The 17,098-nt window shown below is 43.6% G+C and overlaps 1 protein-coding gene across 22 annotated transcripts in view; it reads right to left on the reverse strand.

Moving 5' to 3' along the window:
- DYSF (dysferlin) overlaps window positions 1-17,098 on the reverse strand; it is a 224,180-nt gene that overhangs the window by 46,820 nt on the left and 160,262 nt on the right. For 13 of the 22 annotated variants that reach the window (XR_008200104.1, XM_052647718.1, XM_052647736.1 and 10 more), the window contains one exon: window positions 13,910-13,972. The exons of the other annotated variants lie outside the window; for them this stretch is intronic. Coding sequence is in view for 12 of the 13 variants with exons in the window: in XM_052647718.1 (XP_052503678.1) it covers window positions 13,910-13,972 (63 nt within the window). In the remaining variant the exon portion in view is untranslated. The remainder of the gene's footprint in view (window positions 1-13,909; window positions 13,973-17,098) is intronic. 22 annotated transcript variants of the gene reach the window in all.

Consider the following 17,098-nt stretch of genomic DNA (forward strand, 5'->3'; position numbering starts at 1 on the left):
ATTCCAGTCCATTTTAGTTCACTGATTCCTAAAATGTCAACATTCACTCTTGCCATCTCCTGTTTGACCACTTCCAATTTACCTTGATTCATGGACTTAACATTCCAGGTTCCTATGCAATATTGCTCTATACAGCATCAGACCTTGCTTCCATCACCAGTCTCATCCACAACTAGGTGTTGTTTTTGCTTTGGCTTCATCTCTTCATTCTTTCTGGAGTTATTTCTCCACTGATCTCCAGTAGCATACTGGGCACCTACCGCCCTGGGGAGTTCCTCTTTCCGTGTCCTGTCTTTTTGCCTTTTCATACTGTTCATGGGGTTCTCAAGGCAAGAATAGTGAAGTGGTTTTACATTCCCTACTCTACTGGACCACATTTTGTCAGAACTCTCCACCATGACCCATCCGTCTTGGGTGGCCTTACACGGCATGGCTCATAGTTTCATTGAGTTAGACAAGGCTGTGGTCCATGTGATTAGATTGGTTGGTTTTCTGTTGGTTGGTTTTCTGTGATTGTGGTTTTCAGCCTGTCTGACCTCTGATGGAGAAAGATAAGAGGGTTATGGAAGCTTTCTGATGGGAGAGACTGACTGAGGGGGAAACTGGGTCTTGTTCTGAAGGGCAGGGCCATGCTCACTAAATCTTTAATCCAATTTTCTGTTGATGGGTGGATCTGTGTTTCCTCCCTGCTATTTAGCTGGGGCCAAACTATGGTGGAGGTAATGAAGATAATGGCGACCTCCTTCAAAAGATCCCATGCATGTACTGCTACACTCAGTGCCCCCAGCCCTGCAGCAGGCCTCCACTGACCCACACCTCTGCCGGAGACTCCCAGACACTCACAGGCAGGTCTGGGTCAGTCTCCTGTGGGGTCACTGCTCCTTTCTCCTGGGTCCTGGTGCACAAGTTTCTGTCTGTGCCCTCCAAGTCTGTTTCCCAGTCCTGTGTAAGTTCTGGCAGCTTTAGATTCCATATGTAAGGGATGTCATATGATATTTCTCCTTCTCTGTCTGACTTATTTCACTCAGTATGACACTGTCTAGGTCCATCCACCTTGCTACAAATGGTATTATTTCATTCTTTTTAGTGGCTGAATAATGTTCCATTGTATATGTGTACCACATTTTCTTTCAGATTTGTAGTACCTTCTGATAAGGCATACCCACACCTTCCCGCATAGGTTAGCTCCAAGTATACATGGAAGAGACCTCTCCTAAACTTTGGGGATCTGATAAGTAGCAACCATTCACAAACTGCCAGAGAAACTGGGGCTTGTGGCATTTGATAGATGGCTGCATTGGTGTCATGGGAGAGAGAGCCTGCAGGAGTCCTCATCACATCCTGCAGACCCCAGAGTCACAAAGAAGCTGTCACACGGTACCATGCTCCCCAGAAAGGCTTGAAAGGCAGCAAAGAGAGGAAGCCAGGATACCTGAAAGGGTCTTCTGGTCGAGATAATGAGACAGTGTCTATACGGTCTGTGTGCCCAGTAGATCCAGGGGGCACACACAGTAGTGACCAGGAGCCCCTTCGTGTGGAGGTCATGACATTATGGAAGCCCAACCCAGAATTTAGCTGTCTCCCAGGGGTAAGGACAAGGGAGAAAAATCCAAAACTAACTAAAGCTTAAACCTAAATGGTTGAAGAATTACTATGACTTTTCTGCCAGGAAAAAATGTGAGCTCAAAAGACAGATTAAGTTGAATTGCAGAAAAATAGTCATATTTTCAACACTCTCACAGATGTGACTTGAAAATATCATCCCTGCTATTTCACTAACCTGGCTTCTGATGGAGTTACTTCATGACCATGTCTTCTTTCCCTTCCTCAAGAAGCCAAAGAAGAAGTTAGCCCCCGCATAAGAATGAGCCCCACAGAAACAGGAGAGTCCTCCCATGTCTTATTATCCCAGATGTACCAAAGCCAAGCAACCCTCTGTGGAAAGCTCCATAATTCAAAGCTCCAAATGGGAAATGGTCACACGTTTTCTAGTTCCAAGTGTGCTCTTGACCTCATTTTGCAAGAGCTAAGCATCTAGTCTTGGAACATGGAAAGGAGGAGAAACAAATGCAAAAGGCTTGACTGTTGAAGTGTCATCTCAGGATTCATCAAGAAGTCTGGCCATCAGAGCTTTATTTCCCTGTGCCCAAGGTTCAGAGTCCTTCACCCTTCAGCCAGCTGAACAAGTAAGTCTGATCAAGGCACAGACTGGCTGCCTCTCCAATTTCAGCTAATAGCCAACATTCAGTTCCTGAGCAACCAGAGCCATGTAACAAAGGCTTGCTTCTCCAAGCTTGATCCAGTCTAATGGGCACCCTAATCCCTCTGAAGACCCAAATCAGCACAGCACAGTCAGAACATTTAATCTCCCATTTTCATTCAATAAGCCTAATGCATTTCATGAATGTGGATGGCAAAGTTGACAACAATCATTCTAAGCCTGACTCTCTGTGATGTTAGGAGAGTTGGGGAGGAAAAAGGATATCACTTGTGTTCTCTCCCCAGGATGACCAGTTAAATCAAATACAAGAGCCTGTGGTCAAATTCCTTTATCACCCAGGTTACAGTGTCAAACCTTGGGGTCACTATAGGGGACTATACACCCACCTCTAAAAAAGAAGTCCATTTTTGAAAACAGGCCTTCATTGCCTATGTCAGCCAGAAGGTAGCCATCCTAGATGGTGCTGAAAAAAATTTCTGCATTAGCACAAATCATTATCATCAAGATCGTAATGTAAGAACCCAACACTGGGATTAGTGTAGGCTTCGAGATGATGTCTGCGAAGATATTTTGTGACCTATAAAGTTGACCATGATAAATGCTCTTGTTGATATTGTCAACATCACCAGTTTGACCCCCAGTGCTGTTTCCCCATAGCTCAGCATCTGCAGAACTGGAATGATGATATGATGATTATCTAGCTCTTTAATTAATGTCCCAAGATTTAAAAACTAAACACAGATGTAACAGACAAGTGCTCACACCTACACGTAAACCAGACAAACCCCTAGACGTGCAACACCCAACTCAGAACCTACCCTACCCCATGCACACTAAGCTTTTCATGCCCCTCAAAACCAAACAGACATAGACCCACAGCCAGCCACCATGCTGATTCCGTCGAACTCTACACTCTCATGGCAAAAAGAATCCCTTAATTATTTCCACGAGTGGAGCACCGGGCCTTCAGCCTCTTGTTGACATTCCCTGTAGTTCTGCCTCCATGTCTGTCGAGGGATCAGCACTCTGCTTACTCTGACTTCAAGCTGGACCAGCAGAAGCAGGAGGGAAAGGAAGACCTTTAACCAAAACGCTGAATTGCTTCCAAAAGGCCCAGTGAATAAGTGTGCCTGAAATCTGGCAGTCAAGCAGATGGTGAACAGAGAAGGGTCAGGACCTGACAATTTGACTATTGGCCTGTTCCAGATGGAGGGCCCAAGTGAGGTGGGAGACTTGTGGGAAATGTCTTTCCAAATTCAGAAGCCTAAGGTTTGTATGTGGGCCCATGACTTAGTCCTCCAAGAACAGTATCACCCCATAACCCATGTAGAAAGCCCAAACAAATGGAATCTATACAGTAGGGTGAATGAAAGACAATCAGAGTCTTCAAACCTGTGAAGAAAACAATGAGACATGGCTAACTCAGACTCTGTGATGATTCCAACGAGGCCTGGGCAAAAGCTTGCCTTACCTTCATTCTGCCTATGTAGACAGTTTTGCTTAACAAAAGTTCCAACCATCTACTTAAGAGAAAAACTATTTTTGAAGGCCTTCCCAGGGCTGCAGAAGCATTCATCAAACTACAGACACTAATCTTAGCTATCTTAAATTCAATTTTAAAAGTATTTTGGGGGAGCCTACTATGTGCCAAAGTCAACCTGCTTTCTAGTTACTGTGTGAGTGTTCATACACAAAGTCATATTACTTTCCAAATATTCTATATTTTGAACTTGCTGCTAATTCAAGCTGGTTTCTCATGCCTCAGTGAATGTAAGAGAGGTGCTCACGTCACTGGGCAGGTTGATAAGCTCCTTTGGGGCACTTGTACTCAGCAGTGAGCACTGAACCAACTTCCAAGCACTGTTTGGACTCAGGCTGGGGAGTAGGAGGGGGCAGGGATGATGACAGGACCATCAAGGGTAGGAAGGCATTAAATTAGACCTCAGAGAGAACTTCCTGTCCTGTAGATTTCAAGGAAAGCCAAGAATTTCCCTCTGGGAAGAGATGAATCTTTTTCCTCTGGATAGGAAAACAGGTCCCTTGTGGACCAGGAAAAAGACCTCTTGGGAAGAAGGAGGCAGGGAGGGCTTCTGGGAGGGGGCTAGGGTCTCTTCCTCCCTGATGAGGCCCTGGAGCTCGCCAGACAAGTCTCACCCTGGGCTGTCCCCCCTGCAGTGCGCATCGAGGGAGGAGGGGTGCACCCCCGAGGAGACCACAGGAATGCCAAGCAGGGGAAAGGCGCCCGGAGCCAAGGGCTCCGGCAACGAGGATCCAATATCGGCGGGTGACTCCAGCCCCCGTAACAGGAGAGACCGTAAAGTATGTGCTCTGCTTCCCAACCAGCAAACACAGCAAATAACCAATTACTCCAAATAGCTAACAGATTTCGGCTCTGATTTCCCTCCCCTTGCCTCCCCTGTGCCTTCACTTGTCATTTGATGGGCGATTTGTATTTGCTCTGAGAAAATGAGAGAAGGAATGACTCACAAAGGAAGGTCCAGATTACACACAGTGACAGGCATCAAACCTCCCTAATCAGAACTAATGGGAGTGGGGGGAGGCCGGGCTGCACTGGCAACACATCTAAACCAGAGATATTTTTAAAGAAGTACAGTTGCGTTACTTTCAAGTACATACAATAACCCTTGCTGAACCAGTAGTGCCAAATACATGTCCTTAAGAAACCTCCTTTAAGGAGAAGATAAGTACTTTCCTAATTAGCACATCTGATATATACAAAAGTACAGGTAAAAAGACTTCATGTTATTAAAGTTAAAATACTCCCCCTGAAACTCTCAAGGTCAGAGATGCAAGCACGTTGCACTGAGACAAACTGTCTTGGCTGCCTTCTGGAAATGCTTCCTCACTTGGGAGCCACACCCTGTAATTGATTCCTTTGCTCAGAAAACCTTTGCTTCAAAGTCTTTGGATAAATTCTTGTCAGTATCCATGAGCTGCAATGAAGCATTCCCCCAAACCTTGGAATTAAGGGAAATATGGCTGCCCTCAGAGAATCAGACCATGAAATCAATGTGGGGTTGGGGGGGGGGGGGGGCGTAGGGGGGAGGTGGTTCAGAGCAAGGAGAGGCTTCTACACTGAGCCTGAACCATAGTGAGTAGACTGTACTAATACATCTAGGGAAGGACTATGTCAGGGAAGAAACAAACTGATCAGTCCTGGAAATGGAAGAGAAGAGGAGTAAGAGTTGGCTGTTCCTAGCTGTTTACACCAGCATCACCAGGGGGACGGTCCCCAGCTTAGGGACGAAAGCTGTCCCTACCACTGGAGATGCATGTGTCAATCCATTCTGGACCGCTGCCCACTCAACTTCAGATCCCAGAATTCTCTCTCCTCATTCTGATTCTTTACTCATCTCCATTCACAATTTGACTTCCCAGTTGCTGAGCCTTTAGAGAGACCACAGGCCAGATCCCAAGGTCACATCCTCCAAACAGAAGTATTTTTCACTGTCAAATCATAAACTGGCAACCTTGGTTTAGAAACTTGAATAATATGCATCTAGCACCAAGAGAATTAACCCATCAAGTGTCTAAACTCACAGCGTCAAGGGTCCACACAGCCAAGACTATAGAAACATCCCTAAAGCAACACACCTGCCTGGTCTTTCCCTTCTGGGAAAGAATCAGCTCTCCTTTATTTAATAAACTCTTATATCGAAGTCCATGCACAAGAACTGTGGCTCTGACCTAGCCAGCCAGCATCTGACTGCCACAGCCACCACAGAAGACAAACTCTTCAGCCCAGGAGAAAAGCCTCTGATCCCATTCTCCCTCTTACTCCTCCCACCTTGCTGGATTCCTAGCTGACAAAGTAAAATTACAGCAACTTTAGACTGTTTCACTCTTCCTTTCGTCTGAGTTTGAGATTAGAAGAGGCCTCTGCAGTAATGGAAGTGCCATCTGAGCTCCTGGTATTTGACAAGCAAGGACTTCCCTGTGTAACAATAGGAAGAAAAGATGAAGGTTCAAAATAAGGGGGATAATATGAGGACAAAGGCAAGTGTTAAAGAGTTGAGTAAAAATGGAAGAAAACAAATGATCAATTTATGGTCTCAGGAAGTCTCCAGAGGGTCTCGCAAACAAGAAGTTAGAGTACTGGTCCTGAAGGGAAGAGAATGTGCATGAAGCATCATGACTGTCCAACGGAAAACTCTAACAGAGACCTAGCAAAATGGCAAACTGGAGGACCAGAGAAACGCTCCAAGTGGGAACACCTAAATTAACCAATGATATATGTTTAAAATCCTTTTTAAATGGCTGAACTGATGGGAATATAAAGAAGATACTTGGGTGCAAATGAAAAAGCAAAAAGCCAAAGAAATAAGGAGCCAAAATGCAAATTGACGATGGGGTCCAAAAAGCCCAAGCCAAACATTTAGTTTTAAGTGAATCTGGATTTGTAGTATTTCCAGGCATTTGGTAAAAGTAACACATGTCCTGTCTGAAAGAATGTGATTTTCATCCAGGCCTCAAAGAACTCTCAGATAAAGTTCCAAGGAACGTGAGTTCACAATCAGAAATAGTGAAACGCACAATGAACAAGGCACCATGAGTGAAAGTCAGTTAGAAACAACTGCAGACAGACCTGTTGTGACAATAGAAAGCAGAATTATCAGAAATAGAATTTTAAGAAAAAAAACTGTTTAAAAACTAAAAGGCATTAAAAATATGGCAAGGGAATAAGAGACTTTCAAAAATCAACAAGCAGATTTGGGGCAAAAAAGAGAACTTTTAGAATAAAAATATTAATAGTGGGACTAGAAACTCAATAGATGGGGTTAGCCTTTAGAAGCAACTTAAGGCTTGGTGAACAAGGACCTACTGTATAACACGTGGAACTCTGCTCAATGCTATGTGGCAACCTGGTGGGAGGGGAGTTTGGGGGAGAATGGACACATGTGTGGCTGAGTGCCTTCACTATTCACCTGAAACTATCACAGCATTGTTAATCAGCTACATTCTGATTAAATTTTTTAACAGTTAGTGAACTAGAAGACATATCTTCAGAAATTAGCCAGAGTGCAACACAAAGAAATATGAAATAAAGCTGAACTGCCATGGAGACTAGAGCAGGTCCATCATAGATCTACTCAGTTCTGGAAGGGAATGAGAGAATGACAAACACACAGTATTTGAAGAAATAACTATCCAGAACTAATTAAAAGCAGAACGACAGTCCTCAGATTTAGGAAGACAACAACAGTGAAGGAAGCCAGAAGATAGTGAGGCCGGATCTTCAAAGTGATGACAGGATGTAAGTGTCAGTGAGACTAGTAGTTCCAGAATAACAGTGAAACAAAAATACTTCCAAGAAATAATTTAGAAGTGAGAATGTTTATAATGAATTGATCCTAATTATAGGAATTTCTGTAGGCTCTTCTTCAGGGAGAAAGACGATCCCAGGATGAGGAAGACTGGTCTACCAAACAAAACAGTCAATGTGGGTCTAGCTAAAAGAAAAGAAAAAGATTACTTTAAAAAAACACTGCTTTTAAAAATGTCATTTATTGCGGTAGAACTAAAATATTGAACAAAAGTTCGTGATTGGTAAGTGACTAGAATTAAAGCATCCTAAGTTCCTTGTAATATTTTGGGAGTAGCTATAAATACCAGTTAAATTTAGATTTTGCTAAGTTGATGATACATGTTAAAGTTTCTATACTAATCACTAAAGGAATAAAAACAATGCATAGCTTTGAAACTGAAAAGGGAAGAAGGAATGAAAAGATGGGGGGATTTTTCAATAGAAAAAATGAGAAAAAAAGAAAAGAGTAGAGCTAATAGAGACACAGAACAAGATCGCAGAAATAAATCCAAATATGTCAGTAAAACACAATATATTAGACTGTCTAACCCGCTAAGAGTTCATGTCAGGAGGCACAAAATCAGAATCCATCCATTTGCTGTTCATCAGAGAGATACCTAAACATGAAGTCACAGAAAAATTGAAAGTAAAAAGACAGAAAAGATATATTAGGAAAATACTAACCAAGAGAACATGGTTTAGTTGTATTAACATGAGACAAAGCAGCGTTTAAGGCAAAACTCATCAGTTGAGATTTTAAAAAGCAAGGAGTGGTGGTTTGCTACATATCATTAAAAGATTGAGTTCTCTAGAAAGATATAAGAATGCTACAATTGTTTAGAGCATCAAATATATAAAGAATAACACAGCATCAAACATATAAAGAAAAAGTAGACAGAGATCACAAAGAAGAACAAACATAAGTTAGGAATTCCTAAAACACACTTTTGAACAATTCAAGTGTCAAAAAGAAATATGACAGTAATAAGAAAGTACTCAGAACTAGAAAACAACAAAAATATCACATATCAAAACTTGTGGGATGCACAAAGCAGTACTTAGAGGAAACTTTATAGCCTTAAATGCTTACATTAGAAAAGAGGAAAGTTTGAAAACTGATCAACTAGACATCACACTTAAGAGGTTAAAAATATAACAAGCCCTCTAAAAATCAAAGGAAAGTGTTAGTCACTCAGTAGTATCCATCTCTCGCGACCCCGTGGACTGTAGCCCACGAGGCTCCTCTGTCCATGGAATTCTCCAGGCAAGAAAACTGGAGTGGGTTGCCCTCCCTTTCTCCAGGGGATCTTCCCAACCCAGGGATCAAACTCAGGTCTCCTGCATTGCAGGTATATTCTTTACCATCTGAGCCGCCAAGGAAGCAAAGAAAATAATAAAGGAAACAACTAGAAGCTAGAAAACTAGGAAACCATAGAGCTAAATTAGCAAGCTAAAAACTGGTTCTTTGAAAAGATTTTTAAAAATCTGACAAATTCTGGCAAGAATAATAAAATATAACCTTAGGAATGAAAAGGAACATAAATAGAAGGTGAAGAAAATTTTTTTAAAGTAAGAGGTTGTTATGAAAAATCCTATGTCAATAATTTTAGGAAGAAACGGATAAATTCCTATAAAATATAAATCACCGAAAGTGACTCACACAGAAACAGAAGATCTCAAAGGCCCTATAAACATTTTAAAAAATGGTATCAGCAGTTTAAAATATCCCCAAGAACACTAAGTCTAGACAGTTTTACAAATGAATCTACCAAAACCTTCACACAACAGATAATGTCAGGCTTTTGTCATTTATTCAGAGACTAGAAAAAGAGCAAATATGCCTCAAGTCGTTTTATAAGATTAGAATTATCTAGACACCAAAACCTGAAAAAAACAGTATCAGAAAAAGAAGTCCCAAGCCATTATCATTCATTAAAAATTGATGCAAAAAAATTCCTAAGCTAAATATTTGCAAACTGAACCCCGCAATGCAGAAAAAATGTAACATGACCAGGATAGATAGTTTCAGAACTGTAAAGTTGTTTTAGCATTAAAAAAAAAAAAAATGAACTATTAATGTAATTCACCACATTAATAGATTAAAAGAGAAAAAACATATGATCACTTCAACAGATCCATAAGGAACATCCAATAAACTGTAACATCATTCATGATAAAAACTCCTAGCTTGCTAATAATCACTCAGCTTATAAATTTCATAGTCAGTGGTGAAACATAAATATTCCATTTTAAATTAGATCAGATAAGAATACTCTCTATTATCAGTTATACAAAGTATTAGACTTATGGTCCTAGTCAGTACAGTCAGATAAGAAAAGCAAGTAGTTAAAAAGAAAAAGAAATTAAAAGTACACAGAAGAATCAAAAATTTTAAAGAGCCAGTTCTTTGGATGAAAAATAACCATAAAATAGAGGAAATGCTATTAAGCCTAACGAAGCAAAAAATAAAATAAAATAGCATAAATTTAAAAACTCAGGAATGAACAGATAAAAAAACGGAACAGATACAGAAGCATTTTCTTTTATTATAGTAATATGTGTAAATCCATACCAATGTAATAAACAATATCTGATGACATCTAAGGCACCAAATTGACGGAAGACGTAGAAAGTGATCAAAGAATCTCCTCCCCAAAATAGATGCTGGGCCCAGTCTTATAAAATGAGTACAGAGCAGACACATCTTATCCAATTGTATAAAACAAGTCTTCCTGAAGATCTTCTATAATTCAAAACTCATATCATATAACCACCATTTTCAAGGAAAGATTATTGGTATCCTGTTTACCAGCTAAACCATAAACACAATTCATTTGGCCACCACCTTTTAAATTACATGACTGTTAATCATTTTTTAAATTTAGATTGATTCACATTATTACACATTTTATACACAAAACAAGGCTATTAAAATACCATGTAATTTCCAACTCGCATGATTCAGATTCATAAAGAATCGCTCTCATGTATTTTCAAACCTTTAAACAATCATTCTCATCTCTCAGAGACTGTTCAAGAGCACACAAAATGAGAGTACACCTCAGAAAATATTTTATGAAACTCATTTAAAACCCTGATACCAAAACCTAACAAAGACAACCTAGAAGTAATACATATGAACAAATATGCAAAAATCCTACATAAATAATAACAAATCTAACTCAATAACTAACACACACCAAAACTTCTCCTTACAGACTTCCCCTTAACCAGGATTAACAAAAACTAACCATTCTCTCTGCTAACAAGTGAAGGTCCAGAGCAGATGAAAGCCTGCAGCTAATCTAATTTATCCACTGCAGCTCCCAGAGATGAGCCGAATGTTCACCAAGAATTGTTTGTTTCCAAATCTGCTTATGCCAGTTGTATTAATGTCATAATTGGGTCAGTAAGCATTATAAATACATATAATTTGAATTTTCAAAGAAAAGGGCATTTTATTTATGAAAATTAATTTAGTGCTACTGATGTTTTTTAATAGTGAAAATTAAGTATGAGTGAAGAGACCAAAAAAAAAGGTGTGAGGGGATCTTAAACATTAAAAGAACTCCACATTCAGGTTCTTTTGCACCTACCATTAAGATCTCAAAAACTTTAATAAACCTAAAGGAAAAATAATAAGTAATGCCTTTTAGATGTGTTTCATACCAGAAGGACAACATAACACTTAAACAGCAGATTCAAATTTAAAGAGGCCTTGGCATATATCAAATGATTGCCAAATGAAGATACATGGATATGATTAAAAAGAAAGTGTTTATGGTACTTATATTTGACTTTTAAGGAGTTCCTATTAAACTGACTTTTTCAGTTAGCCAACCAACTACCTATCCTGATTGACTGCATAAGAAGACTTCATTTGTAGTCAGCTATAATACCATGACCATTTGCCTGATTTGGGTTTACCTCAGGAATGCAGGACAATTATATGTATCAATATATATTTGTATGAACAGAACAATGGAAAACAAAATGATCATCTTGATAAATGGCACTGGATAATATTAAACTCCCATATCTAATTTTTAAGGTATTAATCTTGTGGCTCAGCTGGTAAAGAATCCACCTGCAATGTGGAAGACCTGGGTTCAATCCCTGGGTTGGGAAGATCCCCTGGAGAAGGGAAAGGCTACTCACTCCAGTATTCTGGCCTGGAGAATTCCATGGACTGTATAGCCCATGGGGTCGCAAAGAGTCAGACACAGCTAAGCAACTTTCACTTTACAAAATCAAAAATATCTACCTGAAACTACCAATCATTATCATAATTAATTAATGGAAAAATGACAGAGAATTTCTCATTAGAATCAGTAACTAAATAAGTTCACTCACTAGCATCTCAATTACCAAATGTTATTCTGAAAAAAGGAATAAGGTAAAACTATTACAAAGAAAATGACATATTTATTATTGTTTGAAGAAAACAATCTTAGCTGCTTGAAGAATTCAACTGAATCAATTAACCACTATCAGAAGTAACAAAGGCACTTAATAAAGAGTCTGTTTCAAAGTAAATATACAAAAAAAAAAATGTTGTTTTCCATATTCTAGCAATAACCAGCTAGAAAAAATATTAAGAAAACAAAGATATTCCATTTGGGTAGCAAAATAGGCTATAAAATGCCTAGGAATAAACTTAACAAGAAATGCACTAGATCTATTTAAAGTAAACTAAAAATAACTCTTCTGAGGAACATAAAATATGACAATTATTAAAATTAAGAAATTAGGACTTTCCTGGTAGTCCAGTGGTTAAGAACCCACCTGCAATGCAGGGGCTGCTGCTGCTGCTGAGTCGCTTCAGTCGTGTCCGACTCTGTGCGACCCCATAGACGGCAGCCCACCAGGCTCCCCCGTCCCTGGGATTCTCCAGGCAAGAACACTGGAGTGGGTTGCCATTTCCTTCTCCAATGCATGAAAGTGAAAAGTGAAAGGGAAGTCGCCCAGTCATGTCCGACTCTTAACAGCCCCATGGACTGCAGCCCACCAGGCTCCTCTGTCCATGGGATTTGCCAGGCAAGAGTACTGGAGTGGGGTGCCATCGCCTTCTCCAGCCAATGCAGGGGACATGGGCTCAACCCCGGTCCAGGAAGATCCCACATGCTGCAAAGCAACTAAGCCCAGGTACCACCACTGAAACCCACACCCTCTGCAGCCTGTCGCCACTGCAGTGAGAAGCCCAGGCACCGCGACAAAGAGTAGCCCCCACTCACTGCAACTAGAGAAAACCCACACACAGCAACAAAGACCCAAATGCAGTCAAAAATAGATATATACTTTTTTAGTCTTTTTTTAAAAAAAGAAATTCAATGTCCAGTGATGGGAGAAGAATTAAAACTTTATGGAAATCCATACAATGGAATGACATGCAAGCATTTTGTAAAGAATATAAAGATATGGAAAAACATCTACAATATACTCTTAAGTAAAAGAAAATTCAGGTTTTTAAAGCGTGATAAGATTCAGATTTTATTTTTTAAGTATTAATGTGCAGAAGAGATATCTATAAATATAGGCACATCAAAATCTTCAGTGTTCATCTCCAATTGGTAGGAATACAGGTGGTCTTAACTTTCCTGCCTTATACTTTATCGTGTTTTCTGCATTTTCTACAACAGGTAAATCAGAAAACACTTAAAATATAGACTGCCTCCTCCTAGAAGCCATAAAGCACCCAATACAGCAATGCCTCCTCTTGACACCATGAATGAAATTTTACTTTCAGGAGCTCCTATATCTTAGGTTCCCCCTGCAGGCCTGGGGCTCCCCTTGGCCCTCAGCATGAGACTTCGGGAGTGTATTGAAAGCTAGACACAACAGCCATCTTCCTGGAAGGACCCATGATCCTTGAAGATAACACCTAGGAAATCAGCCCAGGAGGACAGACGCAGCACTAACAGGAACTGCAGGTGTGAACTGTGGGCCCCAGCAGAGCACTCAGCACCTGCTGGGGACAGCCAGGGCTCTGCAGTACCACAGGCCTCTTGCCCACAGAGGCCTCTCATGTCCCGCCTCCCAGCAGTCAGGGTCCAGAGACTTCCCCATTTCCCCTGGCCCATGCAATCCCAACCAAGACCTCAGCCCTCACGCAGGGAAGCAGGATTAAGGTAAATCCCAGGATGCACCAAGACTCATCTGTTTCTGAGAATCTTCGCTTAGCTTTCTCCCCACCCCTCCATTACCACACAGGGCAGGTTAACTGTTTTCTGCCAGGGCTCAGAAAACTCCTCTCTTCCCCTCCCACCCCCATCTCCTCTGCTCCCTTCCTAACTCCCTAACCCCACCCAGTCCCCCCGGGGAAATCAAGGTGCCCCCACCCCAAATAGGTAAACAATACATACATGAAGACTGGATGGAGAAGATGCCATGTTAGTGGGGGCCAAGCCCGACAGACCATCTGCAAACTACAAATTAAACACGCTGGTTAGCAACAGGATTCAAAAAGCCACATCGGGGAAGACTGGATGGTCCCAAGGGAGCAGAACTCTCCAAGTGGGCACCCTCTGCTCTCTCTCCAGGGAGGCTACAAAAGCTGTGGGAGGAATGTGTGCTTTGGAGTTGGACAAGTGTGGCTCCAAATCCTGGCCCCGGTGCTCTACGTAACCCTGACCTCTGAGTCAGCACCCCCATCTGGAGAACGGGCACAAGCCTTGAACTGTCAGAGCAGCAGCGAGTGTGGATGAGATGCAGGCTGTGCATGCCGAGGACAAGGTAAGGCATGTGCGAGGGCTCAGCCCATGCCTGTCTCCTGCCTGCTTTCTTAGAGCCCTGGGCACCGCTGACTCCACTCTCACTTGTCCTCCCAGCCTTTCAATCATCCTGACCTCAGACATCCACCAAGCTCTGCATCACTGCTGGTGGTTTCTCCTAACAGCTGAGCCACACCAACCCCTGCTTGGGCACCATTCCTAAGCCAGTGCACGTTTCTGAGTCTTCTGTTCTCAAGGACAGACATCAGGGCATCATACGACTTTGCCCCAAACCAGTCTCATAGACACGCCACCTCTTAATACAGAAAACCTGCTGCCTTCTCCTTTGGCATCAGATCCTTGCCTGCAACCTCGCGGTATGGTGAGTCCATACTTTATAGGATGAATCCTTGGGCTGCAGGGTCCAGGAGAGCCTTGGTGGGGGTCAGGGCTACAGGCAGGGTGACATTTTGGGGCACCCCTAAAATAGTCTTGGAGGAGGTGATGGGGTCCTGGGGGGACACATTCCAGTCTAGGTGGAGGTGGCCAGGAGATGCCTTGTGGGCAGAGGAGACAGGAGTTGTGAAGGGCAGAGGTGTGAATAAAGCAGCGCTGCCAGGGCAAACAGTCCAGGGAGGCAGGGGAAGGGGGTGTGACCGGAGCGGGCACCCAGAGCTGCCAGGAGGGAGACCCTCCGTCCTTTCAGCCTGGGTCAGGGGGCTCTTGGAGTCTCCACAAGAGGCCAAGCCCCAGTGTCCTTCCTTCCTTAGCAGGAAGGTGCAGGGAGACCCATTCGCCTGGGGTCAGGGAAATGCAGAAAAGGTAGTCTGGGAACTCACAGTCCCCTCCCTGATCTGGGAAGGGAGCCTCGCTGAGGGGGACCCTGGCCTCCCCTAAACCGGCCCTCGGCTGTTCAGGCCCAGCAGCACAGGCAGGAGGGCAGAACGGCCGGGCACGCAGCCACGCCGCTGGAGGATTCCAGGGGGCTGGCTACATGTCGTGGGGGGCGGGGGGCAGAGGGCCGTGACCCTTGAATCGACCAGATGAACTCCACGTAAAACCCTCAGTGGCCCAGAGACCGGCCCAGCCAGGCAGCAGCTCTGCCCTTCTGGTTCTCATCCTGAACCTCACAGAAGCCTTATTGTTATTTTTAATGCAGATCGTTTTTGGAAAGGTGAGAGGGAAACCGGCAGTTCACCAGTGCGAGAGGGAGAGAAAATAAAGCTAAACATAGTGCTCCGAAGGTCTGGGCCAGCTTCCGAAATTACACGTTCCCCTTTGGGATCTGGGCATAATTTGCTGCTCCAGTTCTGGGAGCACGTTCCCACCTTCACGGCGTCCCAGAGACTAAAACCGGAGCAGGCGGCTCAAAATTAGCCCGAGCCGGGAGCCAGGGATCAGCCAGCCCCAGCACCCCACCCCATGCCCGTGGAGAGCAAGCCTCCTGACTCCTCCTGCACACCAGCCTGCATTTCCCCCAGAGCCTCCCAGGCCCACCACACACGTGTGTGCGTACACACACACACACACACTCAGTACAGCATCACACACACGCAGTCCACACACACACTGTCAACAGACACACACCGCCCACCACCACGGCTTTGCCCCACTCCTCTGCCCACCAGGAAAGGCCTCCTCTCCCCGCTGCTGCTCCAGCCCCCTCAGAGAAGCTCCCTGATGACTTTGTCCATGCTGACCCTGCAGGCCCAGAGTCCCAGATCTTGGTGTCCCTGCTAAGCAAGCATTCATGGCTTTGCCATCACTCTCATCATCTCCTACAGATCCACCACACAGACCTCCTGTCTCTGCCCACCGGAGGGGAGACTTCCCAAGAGCTCTCTCTTCCTCTTTAGCCCTCCTCAGCCCACACACATCCCCCCACCCCAGTCCCTGGAGACTTCAAGAGGATACTCCTACCCATGGTGGTCTCTCAGAGAAACAGGAAAGGGTCACCTTTATGCCTGGAGGTGGGTGATGTGTGGGATAGGCAAGGGGTGTCACCCACACGTGGGCCTCAAGACCCTCTAGGGAATGGCAGGGAGCCAGCTCCAGGTGTCTTCCTGCACCGCTACTCTTCCCCTTGTCCTCATCAGAACACAAGAACCAGCAGATGAGGAGGCGAGGACCCCAGGTTTGTTTGGAAGTAAAAGTAGAGCCTGATTCAGACTCAGAGGCAAAATGGGACAGGGAGAGCAGCCTGGAGTCGGGGAGGCGGCGGGGGGAAAAGGACAGGACAGAGGAAATGCTGGGAGCAGCTCATTCATATTGTCTTCCTGGTTGGAGCCATTGTCTGTCTGTTCACTATTTTTCTACATTTTCCCAACTGTAGATAATAGACATATATTTATAATCAGAAAAAAATGAATATATCCTTTATTTCGAGGAGAGCACCAGACAGATTGAAACACCCCTGAGCCCCTCTCTGAGGACACCGCTGGCCTGCCCGCAGAAAGTTAGGCATCAAGGCCACGATGCTTACAGCAGCAGCACTGAGCTTGCACACACATCTGCTCCCAGCCCCCCACCCCTCATGCACACTTACCCACGCACACACACTCATACCACCCCTATCCCCAGGCTATGGTTCTGAAATCTACACAAAGGACAGCCGCACAAACCAAGAATACACTGTGGGGTTGCTATGTGAGAGTTTATCTTATCCCAGTCCCCTACAGAGAAGAGTCCAGGAGGCCACGACCCTCCTCACCCCCAGAGATGGGTGCCCACTTTCGAACCCTGGAAGGCCAAGCGGACAGTTCTGTCTCGTACATCCATTTCAGATCATCTCTAGAATTGGCCACTCTTGACGGACCAAAAGATTTCTAGAAACGTGAGAAA

Source organism: Budorcas taxicolor, chromosome 11 (assembly GCF_023091745.1).
Source record: "Budorcas taxicolor isolate Tak-1 chromosome 11, Takin1.1, whole genome shotgun sequence".
Taxonomy (NCBI): domain Eukaryota; kingdom Metazoa; phylum Chordata; class Mammalia; order Artiodactyla; family Bovidae; genus Budorcas; species Budorcas taxicolor.